The sequence below is a fragment of the Tachyglossus aculeatus genome, chromosome 21 (genome assembly GCF_015852505.1).
Source record: "Tachyglossus aculeatus isolate mTacAcu1 chromosome 21, mTacAcu1.pri, whole genome shotgun sequence".
Lineage (NCBI taxonomy): Eukaryota > Metazoa > Chordata > Mammalia > Monotremata > Tachyglossidae > Tachyglossus > Tachyglossus aculeatus.
In genome coordinates, this window is record NC_052086.1 from 5,170,336 (window position 1) to 5,184,260 (window position 13,925).

A 13,925-nucleotide genomic window follows, 5' to 3' on the forward strand; every position below is an offset into this window, starting at 1 on the left:
AGAAAATACAGCCATATGCTGGCGAAAACAGCTCCATAGAGTCGCTGTGAATCGACGGCATTTGATGATGATAATTATTATTACTATACGTCTTGAGCTCTGTTGGGCAGGGATATCAGCAGCACATGGCACAGAAAGCTTCCCAGACTCTTCTCGGATTACCTATCCCTTAGGTTTGCATTAGAGCTGCAAGGCCATGGCAGGTAACATCAGTCACGTTTCCAGTTTAGTATTAAAGCCTTTTTTCTGGTCAGTGGGAGGGCCCTACTAGTTGGGGATGGGTGAGGAAGGGGAGAGGAGGAAAGCAAAGATAAAGTTGGAGCCCCTCCCTCCTCCTTGCTGACTTAAGCAGAACTCTGTTTGTACAGATTTATTACTCTATTTATTTTACTTATACATATTTACTAATCTATTTATTTTATTCTGTTAATATGTTTTGTTTTGTTGTCTGTCTCCTCCGTCTAGACTGTGAGCCCGCTGTTGGGTAGGGACCGTCTCTATCTGTTGCCAACTTGTACTTCCCAAGCGCTTAGTACAGTGCTGTGCACGCAGTAAGCGCTCAATAAATACGATTGAATGAATGAATGAATGAATAATATAATAATGCTTGTTAAGCGCTTTCCATGTGCCAGGCATTATACTAACCGTTAAGGTGAATGTGGGCAAATTTGGATGATAATAGTAGTAATAATAACTGTGGTATTGAAGCTTCGGGAGAAAACACAGCCATGTGCTGGAGAAAAAAATCTCAATATTCTGGAGAAAATAGATTCATAGAGTTGCTGTGAATTGGAAACGTCTCGACAGCATTTGATGATAATAATAACAATAATACAATAATGCTTGTTAAGCGCTTTCCATATGCTAGGCACTGTACTAAGCGTGGCTCAGTGGAAAGAGCACGGGCTTTGGAGTCAGAGGTCGGGGTTCAAATCCCAGTTCCGCCAATTGTCAGCTGTGTGACTTTGGGCAAGTCACTTCACTTCTCTGTGCCTCAGTTACCTCATCTGTAAAATGGGGATTAAGACTGTGAGCCCCCTGTGGGACAACCTGATTACCTTGTATCCCCCCAGTGCTTAGAACAGTGCTTTGCACATAGCAAGTGCTTAATAAATACCATTATTATTATTTTTTTATTAAGGTGGATACGAGCAAATTTGGATGATGATAATAATAGTAATAATAATAACTGTGGTATTGAAGCTTCTGGAGGAAATATAGCCATATGCTGGAGAAAAAAAATCTCAGTATTCTGGAGAAAATAGATCCATAGAGTCACTAGGAATCGGAAAAGTCTCGACGGCATTTGATAATAATAATAATAATATAAGAATGTTTGTTAAGCGTTTCCTATGTTCCAGGCACTGTACTAACCGTTAAGGTGGATACAAGCAAATTTGGATAATGATAATAATAAGAGTAATAATAATAACTGCGGTATTGAAGCTTCTGGAGAAAATACAGCCATATGCTGGAGAAAAAAAATCTCAATATTCTGGAGAAAATAGATCCATAGAGTCGCTAGGAATCAGAAACGTCTCGACGGCATTTGATAATGATAATAATATAATAATATTTGTTAAGTGCTTTCTCTGTGCCAGGCACTGGGGTGGATACAAGCAAATTGGGATGATAATAATGATGATAATAATTGTGTTATTTGTTAAGCATTTACTGTGTGCCAGGCACTCTACTAAGCATTGAGGTGGTGGACTCAAGCAAATTGAGATGATAATAATTGTGGAATTTGTTAAGCACTTACTTTGTGCCAGGCACTGTATTCATTCATGTATAATGAATGTATTCATTCAATCGTATTTATTGAGTGCTTATTGTGTGCAGAGCACTGTACTAACCACTTGGAAAGTATAATACAGCAATAAAGAGAGACAGTCCCTACCCACAACGGGCTTAAAATCTAGAGGGAGGAAGATAGACATCAAAACAAGTAAACAGGCATCGATATAAATAAATAGAATTATAGATATATGCATTTATACATATACACATAAGTGCTGTGGGGCGGGGGGAGGGGGAAGAGCAAAGGGAGTGAGTCGAGGTGACGTGGAAGGGAGGGGGAGCTGAGGAAAAAGGGAGTGTAGTCTGGGAAGTGCTGGAGTGGTTACCAGCAAATTGGGTTGTTGATATTCATAATAATGATAATAATAATTGCAGTATTTGTTAAGCACTTACTGTCTGCCAGGCACTGTACTAAGCTCTGGGGTGGATACAGGCTAATTGGATTCACAGTCTCAATCCCTATTGTAAAGATGAGACAACTGAGGCCCAGAGAAGTGAAATGACTTGCCCAGGGTCACACAGCAGACAAAAGGTGATGCCAGGATCAGAACCCAGGTCCTTCTGACTCCCAAGCCCGTGCCACACCCCCCTCTGTGACTGGTTGTAACCATTCCTTTTTGGGGGAGAGTCTGTGTGAGGGTCTTGGGCTCCCCCCAGTATCCTGCTGCTGAGAAACAACCTTGGGGTCCCTGGGGGAGTCACTTCACTTCTCTGGGCTTCCTCTGTAAAATGGGGATTAAATCCTCCTCCTTCCTACTTAGACTGTGAGCCAAGCCAGGATTAGAACGCAGGTCCTTTCGACCCCCAGGCCTGTGCTCTCTCCACCAGGCCACGCTGCTTCTCCAGCTTCATTAAGCGCTTAACAAATAGCGTAATTATGATGTCACTTCTTTGGGCCTCGTTTTCCTCAACTGTCAGATGGGTACCCCATAGCTGCTCTCCCTCCCCCTTAGCCTGGGGGCGGGGACAGAGATTCTACATCCAGACCTCATCATCTTGCATCTCTCTGGGCCGTCATTTCTACTAACACCCGCCTCTCCCTCCAGACTGTAAGCTTGTTGTGGGCAGGGAATGCCTCTGTTATATTGTTCTACTGTCCTCTCCCAAGCGCTTAGTACTGTGCTCAGCACACAGTAAGCACTCAATAAGTACGACTGACTGGCTGCTCATCCCAGAGAAAGCTCTTGACAAATAACAAACCACTGGGGTGGATATAATTAAATTGGGGTAATGATAATAGTAATAATAATAGTGATATTTGTTAAGTGTTTACTGTGTGCCAGGCACTGTACTAAGCGATGGGGTTATTAACTGTGTGCTCTGCACACAGTAAATGCCCAGTAACTATGATTGAACCAATAGAATGTAAGTTTATTTGAGCAGGGAATGTGTCTGTTTATTTTTGTATTGCTCTCTCCCAAGTGCTTAGTACAGCGCTCTGCACAGAGTAAGTGCCCAGTAAATATGATGGTTGAATAATGGGTTTATTTATGATAGCAAATGCCACCGTTATGGTTCCGAGGCGCGGGGCCGGGGGCTCTGTTGCCCGTTTGGAGGGTCTCCACGACCCCTCGCCCCCGCAGAATTGGGGAACGGGGGGAGGGCGTCCAGACGCAGTCGGGGGCTGTGCTCGCCTGTAGTCCCTTCGGCCCCTCACCCGCCAAAGATCTTGCTTCTCCCATCAGCCTTTGAGAAGGGCCACTGCTACGAGCCATACATCCAGAACGGGAACTTCACCACCTCAGACCCGACCTACAGCCTGGGCACCGTGGTGGAGTTCACCTGCGACCCCGGCCACTCCCTGGACCAGGGGCCCCCCACCATCGAATGCATCAACGTCCGAGACCCCTACTGGAATGACACCGAGCCTCTCTGCAGGGGTGAGGACGCCCCCCGTCGCGGACCCCCCGCTGCCTCCCTCCGGCGCCCGCAAATCAGTTCCCCCCACGTTCTGCCGGCAGCTTGCTGGGTGACTTTCAGAGGGTCCTGTCCCTCTCTGGGCTCAGCCTGCTCTCTGGACCTCCTCCACCCCTGAGGGTGGAGATACCACCCTCCCTCCGGTCCCGGCCCCTGACTTTGGAAGTATCTGTGGGGTGCCAGGCCCTGTGCTAGACACTGGTTCAGGGGGGACATCCCCCCAGTGGAGATGTAGGCCCAGCCAGCCCTCCAGGTGCTCAGAATGGAAGACTAAATGGGGAGGGCAAGGGAGTATGGCGGCAGGCCTAGAACCAATCCACGGCGGGACTGATTGAGCGCTTACGACGTGCGCAGCACTGGACTGAGCGCTTGGGAGAGTCTAATATGCTAGAGGGGTCGGCGGACACGTCCCCTGCCCCCAGCGAGCTTCCACAAGGGAAAGGGGGAGATTCTGGCTTTGGGGGCCCACGGCTAGACCGCCTTGCTGAAGATCCCCAGTCTGGTTTTAGGGATTTGGACCCCAAATCGATGTTTACGTCTAAAATGTCTGTCTCTCTCTCCATCTCTGTCTCCCGGTCTCTCTCTCTCTCCCTCCTACCTCCCTGAGAAACCGTCCATCTGCCTCACTTGTCTCTTTTCCCCCTTCTTCTCTTCCTCCCCCAACCCACCACTGGCCTCTCAATCCCTCCCTCCATTTGCCCCCTCTTTCTCTCCCTCCCTTTCTCTCTCTCCACCTGTCTCTCCCTCCTATCTCCCTGACCAACTGTCTCTCTGCCTCATTTGTCTCTCTCTTTCCCTCCCTCCTTCCCTCTCTTTTCCTGTCCCCCCTTCTTCTCTCGGTTCCCTCCCACTCCGTACTATCTTGATCTCCCCACATCCATCTTCTCTTGCTGCCCCCCCTCCCTGACTTATCACGGTCCCTCTCTCTCTCTCTCTCCCTTCCACCCTCCTGCCCACCCCCTGTCCCCCCATCTGTCCCTCCCTCCCTCTCTCTGGCCTCTCTCTTTCGGTCCCCTCTCTTCCCCCGCCGCCGGGTGCCCACCCCAGCCCTTTGCGGTGGGGAGCTGTCGGCCGTTGCGGGAGTGATCCTGTCCCCGAACTGGCCGGAGCCGTACGCGGAGGGAGAGGACTGTATCTGGCGCATCCACGTCGGGGAGGACAAGCGGATTTTCCTGGACATTGAGCTGTGAGTAGGGTTGGCCACGGACGGATGTTTGGCCGGGGGCAGTGCACGTGCCCTCTGGCCTCAGTGTTGCCTTGCCGGGCCTCTCTCCGCGGCTCAGTGACACGGGTGGCACAGGTGACACGGCTCCCCGCCCCTGGGGGTGGCCCTCTGCCCCGGCTGAGGTTTCAGGGCCGCCGTGGTGGAAGGTGGCAAAGGCCAACCAGAACTCATCCATCGCTGGGATATACCGAGCATTTACTGCACTTACTGTGCAGAGCTCTGTACTGAGCGCCTGGGAGAGGACATGTAGCCGGGCCGGTAGATACACTCCCTGCCCACAGTGACCTGACAGTCTTCCTTCCCATCCTCATCATCCTCATCAGTGGTATTTACTGAGAAGCAGAGTGGCTCAGTGGAAAGAGCACGGGCTTTGGGGTCGGAGGTCATGGGTTCAAATCCCGGCTCCGCCAATTGTCAACTGTTCGACTTTGGGCATGTCACTTAACTTCTCTGTGCCTCAGTTACCTCATCTGTAAAATGGGGATTAAGACTGTGAGCCCCCCCGTGGGACAACCCGATCACCTTGTAAGCTCCCCAGTGCTTAGAACAGTCCTTTGCCCATAGTAAGTGCTTAATAAATGCCATCATTATTATTCTTATTATTACTGAGCACTCACCGTGTGCGGAGCACTGTACTAGGTGTGGGAGAGGAGAACACAATAGAGTGGGTAGACACATTCCCTGCCCACAGTGAGCTCACAGTCTCCCTTTCTCATCATCATCATCATCATCATTGATGGTTTTTATTGAGCGCTTACTATGTGCAGGGCATTGTACTAAGCGCTTGGGAGAGGCCAAGTCAACAGAGTCAGCAGACCCGTTCCCTGCCCACAGTGGGCTTACGGTCTCCCTTCCCATCGTCATCAGTGGTATTTACTGAGTTGCTTCCTGTGTGCAGAGCACTGTCCTAAGCGCTTGGGAGAGTCCAGCCCATCCTGACCCCACATATCCAGCCAGTCCCTGCTCGGCCCCAATCAATCGGTGGTATTTATTGAGCGCTTGCTATGTGCAGGGCACTGTAGTAAGCGCCAGGGAGAGGACAGTCCAACTGAATGGATAGGCACGATTCATGCCCCCAAGGAGCTTCCGATGTAGAGCCTTCACTTTCTAGACTGTAAAAGCTCATCCTCTAGACCGTAAGCTTGTAGTGGGCAAGGAATGGATCTCTTTATTGTTCTATTGGACTCGCCCAAGTGCTTGGTGCAGTGATTTGTGCACAGTAAGCATTTAATACATGCCACTGAATGAATAAATGAATGAGTGGCATTCTCCCTCGACAGCCTCCCCCTCGCCCCCTTCCTCCCTGCCGTCAGGGCCTTGAGCTCCTCCTGGGAGGCAGGAAGCAACCTCTATCTACCGCAGTCGTTTAGTTCAGTGCCTGGCACATAGTAAGCACTTAACAAGCCCCATTTAAAAAAAAATGTCCACCAACTCTGTAGTAGTGTCCTCTCCCAGCGCTTAGAAGAGTGTCTGGCACATAGTAAGCATTTAACACGCCCCATTTAAAAAAAAGTCCACCAACTGTAGTATTGTCCTCTCCCAAGCGCTTAGTCCAGTGCACTGCACACAGTAAGCGCTCAATAAATCCCAGTGATGGAGAAATCCCTCAGCTACTTGTGTTCCTGTGGGCCGGGTGGGCCTGCAGATGGACCTCCCGCTCTGTCCCTCGCAGAAAGGGGAAAAAGAACATATCCCCCAGGGTCATGTCAGAGCACAGGGGCCCTGATCTCCCTTCGCTTTCCCCGACAGCTGCAGCGAAACCATATTTAGGGCGTAGTAAACCCCACTCAACCCTCTGAGCCGGCAGGCCCGGCGCAAGGGCTTGATAACATTATTTGTTCCCTCCCCTGACTACCCCCCGCTCCCCAAAATATCGATCTAGACGGCCATCGTTTGCCATCCGGGCTGACGGTTCTGAGGGCCAGCGGGGACAGGTGATGGTCTGGACGCCTGGGTCTCCAGGCCCAGCGAGGGGGTCGGAACGGGATTTGGGTCCACGTTTTAGGGATGTTCGGATGGCACCAACGCTCAGTACACTGCTCAGCGCACGGTAAGCGCTCAACCCGAATCACAACGAATATTGTGTTCTTTAAACACTTACTAGGTGTCCAGACTGCTCTAAGGTCACAGTGTTAGTGGCAGGTAGGACAAGGATTGAACCCCCATTTTGGAGGTGAGGAAACTGAGGAGCAGACAGTGATGTTTGTGGTATTTATTAAGCGGCATACTACTGTCTGGACTGTTCTAAGCTCATGGTATTAGCGGGAGGGAGAACAGGGATTGTACATATTTATTATTCTGTTTATTTATTTATTTATTTTACTTGTACATATCTATTCTATTTTATTTTGTTGGTATGTTTGGTTTTGTTCTCTGTCTCCCCCTTTTAGACTGTGAGCCCACTGTTGGGTAGGGACTGTCCCTATATGTTGCCAACTTGGACTTCCCAAGCGCTTAGTACAGTGCTCTGCACACAGTAAGCACTCAATAAATACGATTGATTGATTGATTTTACAGGTGAGGAAACCGAGGCAGTCGTATTCCCTTCCCAGGCTGAGCTCTCGGAGAGCTTCCTCTAGACCGTCAACTTGTTGTGGCCAGGGAAATGTTCCTGTCAACTCTGTTATGTTGTACCCTCCCAGGTGCTTAGTACAGTACAAGAAGCAGCGTGGCCTAGCTGTTGGAGTCCGGGCCTGTTTGTCAGAAGGACCTGGGTTCTAATCTTAGCTCTGTCACTTGTCTGCTATGTGACCTTGGGCCGGTCACTTCTCTACTCTGGGCCTAAGTTCCCTCATCTGTAAGATGGGGATGAAGAGTGTGAGCCTCATGGGGGACAGGGACTGTATCCAATCTAATTAGCCTGTATCTACCCCAGTGCTTAGTACAGTGCCTGGCACGTAGTAAGCCCTTACCAAATACCGTTAAAAAATCCAATCTGATTAACCTGTATCTACCCCAGTGCTTAGTACAGTGCCTGGCACGTAGTAAGCCCTTACCCAATACCGTTAAAAAAAAAAAGTGCTCCAGAAAAGTCAAGTGACTTGTCTGAGGTCACACAGCAGACAAGTGGAGGAGCTGGGGTAATAATAATAAAAATAATCATGGTACTTGTTAAGTGCTTACTATGTGCCGAGCACTTTTAATAATAATAATAGTGCTTACTATGTGCCAAACACTGTTCTAAGCGCTGGGTTAGATACAAGGTAATTGGGTTGTCCCATGTGGGGCTCACAGTCTTAATCCCCATTTTACAGATGAGGTAACTGAGGCTCAGAGAAGTTAAGTGACTTGCCCAAGGTCACAGAGCAGAGAAGTGGCGGAGCCAGGATTAGAACTCATGACCTCTGACTCCCAAGCCCATGCTCTTTCCACTTTTCTAAGCCCTAGGGCAGATGCAAGTTAATAATGATGACTTCTGTTAAGCGCTTATTATGTGCCCCACACTGTTCTGAGCGCTGGGGCAGATAGAAGCTGATGGGGTTGGCCCCCGTCCCTGTCCCCCATGGGGCTCAGTCTCCATCCCCATTTTCCAGACGAGGGAACTGAGGCCCAGAGAAACGAAGCGGCTTGCCCCAGGACCCCCAGCAGACAGGCGGTGGAGCCGGGATGAGAACTCAGGTCCTCCCGATGCCCTGGACATGGCGCGGGGGCTCCCGGCCGGCCATCCCAGGCCTTGGTTCTCTCCCCTGGGCCACCCTGCCCCTCGGCGGGGGCGAGGGGGGCCGTGGGGTTTCCGGCGGTGCCTCGACCTCCCCGGCTGCTCTTCCCTCCCCAGCTTAAACCTGAGCAGCAGCGACACACTGACAGTCTACGACGGGGACGAGACCTCCTGCCGCATCCTGGGCCAGTTTGCGGGCAGCAGCGGTCCCCAGAAGCTCTATTCGTCCACGCCGGACCTGACCGTCCAGCTCCGCGCCGCCCCCGCCCCTGCCCCCGGCCCCGGCCCCGGCCCCGGCCAGACCTTCACGATCAACTACATAGGTGGGTGCCCCCGGCCTGGGCGGGGGGAAGCCGGGGGACGGTCTCCCCTTGCCTCTCCGGGGGGGGGCCGCGCTTTTATTTTATTTTCTTTAATGGTATTTGTCAAACGCTTACTACGTGCCAGGCACTGTACTCAGCACTGGGGTGGGTAGAGACAAGATCATCAGAATGGTATCAGTCAAGCGCTTACTATGTGCCAGGAGCTGTACTGAGCGCTGGCATAGAAACAAGACCATCAGAATGGTATCTGCCAAGCACTAGCTACATGCCAGGCGCCGTACTAAGCACTGGGGGAGACAAGATCATCAGAATGGTATCTGCCAAGCACTAGCTACATGCCAGGCACTGTACTAAGCACTGGGATAGACAAGATCATCAGAATGGTATCAGTCAAGCGCTTACTTTGTGCCAGGAGCTGTACTGAGCGCTGGCATAGAAACAAGACCATCAGAATGGTATCTGCCAAGCACTAGCTACATGCCAGGCGCTGTACTAAGCACTGGGGTAGACGAGATCATCAGAATGGTATCTGCCAAGCACTAGCTACATGCCAGGCGCTGTACTAAGCACTGGGATAGACAAGATCATCAGAACGGTATTGGTCAAGCGCTTACTATGTGCCAGGCGCTGTACTGAGCACTGGCATAGAGACAAGATCATCAGGGTGGACACAGTCCCTGTCCTGCACGGGGCTCCCAGTCCTCCCCCCCATTTTCCAGGTGAAGGAACCGAGTCCGTCAGTCCATTGTATTTAACTGTGTGCAGAGCACTGTACTAAGCGCTTGGGAGAGGACGACAGGACTACAAACAGACACAGTCCCTGCCCGCGGTGAGCTTACAGTCCAGACGGGGGGGACAGACATGAAGAGATATATTAAGGTACAGAGGTACTGAGGCCCAGAGAAGTGAAGCTACTTGCCCAAGGTCCCCCAGCAGACACGTGATGGAGCCAGGATTAGAACCCACATCCTCTGACTCCCAGGCACGGGCTCATGACCACCAGGCCTCGCTGCTGCTCTGGCCCACCAGCTGGCCGACCGAGTTGTCAGGGCGACGGGAGAATGACGAAGATGCTTCTGCCTTCATTCAGTTGTATCTGTTGAGTGCTTACTGTGTGCAAAGCACTGTACTGAGCGCTGGTGTTCGGCACATCAGAAGCGCTTAACAACTACTATTTTAAATAACTGTGACACTAATGATTCGAAGGCCCTGGTCGAAAGATCCCAGCCTGGGGAGTTGAGATAACCTTAAAGAAGCTACACAGCCTAGTGGAAAGATCCCGGGCCTGGGCGTCCGAAGGACCTGGGTTCTAATCCCAGCTCTGCCAGTCGTCTGCCGTGGGACCTTGGACAAGTCACTTCACTCCTCTAGGCCAGTCTCCTCATCCGTTAAATGGGCATTAATCCTACTCTCTCCTACCTAGACCGGAAACCCCGGGAGCCCCTCGTATCCGACCTGATAAACTCCCATCTACCCCAGTGCTTATAATAGTGCTTGGCACGTAGTAAGCACTTAGCAGGTAGCAAAGTTACTATCATTTATTATTAGTCCGTGCTCCGCCCCCCGTCTGCTGGGTGACCTTGGGCCATTCCCTTCACTCCTCTGGGCCTCTCAGTCTCCTCATCTGTAGAATGGGGACACAGTGGATGGGCGAAGACCCCGTGAGACGAGATCCGAGTCTCGGGGCCACGCCGGAAGGCTGCTGGCTCCTCGGACGTGGGCGGGCTATTTTCTGAACACCACGTGGGCCCACGGGGCTCTAAGATGGTGGGAAGACGGGTATTGAATCCCCCATTCTACAGATGAGGAAACCTAGGCCCTGAGAAGCCAAGTGATGACGACCGTGACGGTATTCGTTACACGTTCACTATGTGTCGAGCACTGTCCTGAGCGCTGGGGGGGAATCCAAGGTAATCAGGTTGTCCCACGTGGGGACTCAGTCTTCATTTTCCAGGTGAGTTGATTTATCGAGAGGGGATTGTTCTTTATTGAGGTGGCCGCCGAGGGCAGGGAACACGTCCGTTACATTGCTCTCCTGTCCTCTCCCAAATGCCCAGTACAGTGCTGTGCATGTAGTAAGCACCTCGACAGGTAATAATAATAATAATGATGGCATTTGTTAAGCGCTTACTATGTGCAGAGCGCTGTTCTAAGCGCTGGGGGGGGATACAAGGTAAATACAAGGTAGATACAAGACAGATACCACGGAGGGGTTGGTTTCTTGAGAGGGGAGCGTTGGCCGTGGCCCCGAGGGGGCCGGGATCCCGGTGTGGTCCCCCCGGCCCGGCCCACCTGCCCCCGGTTTCCCAGCGTGCTGTTCTGTCTCCCAAAGAGGTGTCACGGAACGACTCGTGCTCGGACCTGCCCGAGATCCAGAACGGCTGGAAGACCACGTCTCACGTGGAGCTGGGCCGGGGGGCCAAGGTCACCTACCAGTGCGACCCGGGCTACGACGTCATCGGGAGCGAGACCCTCACCTGCCAGTGGGACCTCAACTGGAGCAGCGACCCCCCCTTCTGCGAAAAGAGTAAGGCGCCTCCGCCCCCCGAGAGTCGGACCCGACGGGGTCACGGGTTCTAATTCCGCCACCGGGCCCGGCCGCTTGGCTCGCCCGGGGCCTCGGCCCCCTCCTCTGGAAAAGGGGGGACGGAGACCGCGAGCCCCATGCGCCCCGGGGGCGGCCTCCGACCCGGTGAGCTGGGATCGTCACCCTAATGCGGATGGTGTGTGGTGACCCCTTTCTGGGCGCCCAGCACTGCTCTAATAATAATAATGATGATGGCATTTATTAAGCGCTTACTATGTGCAAAGCACTGTTCTAAGAGCTGGGGAGGTTACAGGGTGATCAGGTTGTCCCACAGGGGGGTCACAGTCTTAATCCCCATTTTACAGATGAGGTCACTGAGGCACAGAGAAGTTAGGTGACTTGCCCAGAGTCACACAGCTGACAATGTGCGGAGCTGGAATTTGAACCCATGAACTCTGACCTCAGAGCCTGTGCTCTTTCCACTGAGCCACGCTGCTTCTCTGCGCTCCGGGGCAGATACAGGGTCATCGGGTTGCCCCCCGTGGGGCTCACAGTCTCCGTCCCCCTTTTGCAGATAAGGTAACTGAGGCGAAGAGAATCAATCAATCAATCGTATTTGTTGAGCGCTTACTGTGTGCAGAGCACTGTACTAAGCGCTTGGGAAGTACAAGTCAGCAACACATAGAGACAGTCCCTACCCAACAGCGGGCTTGCAGTCTAGAAGGGGGAGACAGAGAACAAAACCAAACATACTAACAAAATACAATAAATAGAATAGATATGTACAAGTAAGATAAATAAATAAATAAATAGATAAATAAATAAATAAATAAATAGAGTAATAAATAAATAAATAGAGTAAATAAATAAATAAATAGAGAAGTTAAGGAGCTTGCCCAGAGTCCCCCAGCACAGAGGTGGGTGGAGCTGGGATTAGAACCCACGGCCTCTGACTCGCAAGCCCGGGCCCTTCCCACTGAGCCACGCTGCTTCCAGCACGTAGTGCACTGGCTGGTTCCTTCAGTCGTTCATTACCGAGCGCTTACTGTGTGCAGAGCAGGCTTCAAGGCTCTCCATCACCTCGCCCCCTCCTACCTCACCTCCCTTCTCTCCTTCTACTGCCCAGCCCGCACCCTCCGCTCCTCCACCACTAATCTCCTCACTGTACCTCGCTCTCGCCTGTCCCGCCATCGACCCCCGGCCCACGTCATCCCCCGGGCCTGGAATGCCCTCCCTCTGCCCATCCGCCAAGCTAGCTCTCTTCCTCCCTTCAAGGCCCTGCTGAGAGCTCACCTCCTCCAGGAGGCCTTCCCAGATTGAGCCCCTTCTTTCCTCTCCCCCTCGTCCCCCTCTCCATCCCCCCCGCCTTACCGCCTTCCCCTCCCCACAGCACCTGTATATATGTATATATGGTTGTACATATTTATTACTCTGTTTATTTATTTATTTATTTATTTTACTTGTACATTTCTATCCTACTTATTTTATTTTGTTGGTATGTTTGGTTCTGTTCTCTGTCTCCCCCTTTTAGACTGTGAGCCCACTATCGGGTAGGGACTGTCTCTATGTGATGCCAATTTGTACTTCCCAAGCGCTTAGTACAGTGCTCTGCACATAGTAAGCGCTCAATAAATACGATTGATTGATTGATTGATTCGAAAGTACAGTTCGGCGCACAGCAAGCCCAAGCAACGAAGGCCATAGATCTTATTCTTCTTATCGGGACCCACTGTTGGGTAGGGACTGTCTCTATATGTTGCCAATTTGTACTTCCCAAGCGCTTAGTACAGTGCTCTGCACATAGTAAGCGCTCAATAAATACGATTGATGATGATGTCTGGGGGGCGCCGGGGCCGGCGGGGACGAGGTGCGGAGCTCCCACCGTGTCCCCCGCTTCCCTCTCCCCCGTAGTCATGTACTGCACGGACCCCGGCGGCGTGGAGCACTCATCGCGCCTGATCTCGGACCCGGTGCTGCTGGTGGGGGCCACCGTCCAGTACAGCTGCGACCCCGGCTTCGTGCTGGAAGGCAGCTCGCTGCTCACCTGCTACAGCCGCGAGACCGGGACCCCCATCTGGACCTCGCGCCTCCCCCGCTGCGTCTGTGAGTCCGACGCCGTCACCCTCACAGTACCCATCGCCATCAGCTCATCGACATCACCATCCTCATCATCATCGTCACCGTGGTATCTCTGAAGTGCTTACTAGGTGCCGGGCACTGTTCTAAGCGCCAGGGTAGATGTTCATAAGAATGAAGGTATCTGTTAAGCGCTTACTACGTGCCAGGCACTGTTCTAAGCCCTGGGGTTGATAATAATAAGAACATCAGGACCTGTTAAGTGCTTACTATCTGCCAGGCACTTTTCTAAGCACCAGGGCAGATAATAGTAATAATAATAATGGTACCTGTTAAGTGCTTATTATGTGCCAGGCACTAAGTGCCGGGGTTGATAGTAATAGCGGGGCCCTTTTAGGC

The 13,925-nt window shown here is 51.8% G+C and overlaps 1 protein-coding gene across 2 annotated transcripts in view; it reads left to right on the plus strand.

The window, feature by feature from the left end:
* Window positions 1-13,925, plus strand: part of SEZ6L (seizure related 6 homolog like) — a 159,834-nt gene that overhangs the window by 107,197 nt on the left and 38,712 nt on the right. For both annotated transcript variants that reach the window (XM_038762490.1, XM_038762491.1), the window contains exons 8-12: window positions 3,486-3,680; window positions 4,765-4,903; window positions 8,718-8,923; window positions 11,256-11,450; window positions 13,362-13,553. In XM_038762490.1, the coding sequence (XP_038618418.1) occupies window positions 3,486-3,680; window positions 4,765-4,903; window positions 8,718-8,923; window positions 11,256-11,450; window positions 13,362-13,553 (927 nt within the window). The remainder of the gene's footprint in view (window positions 1-3,485; window positions 3,681-4,764; window positions 4,904-8,717; window positions 8,924-11,255; window positions 11,451-13,361; window positions 13,554-13,925) is intronic.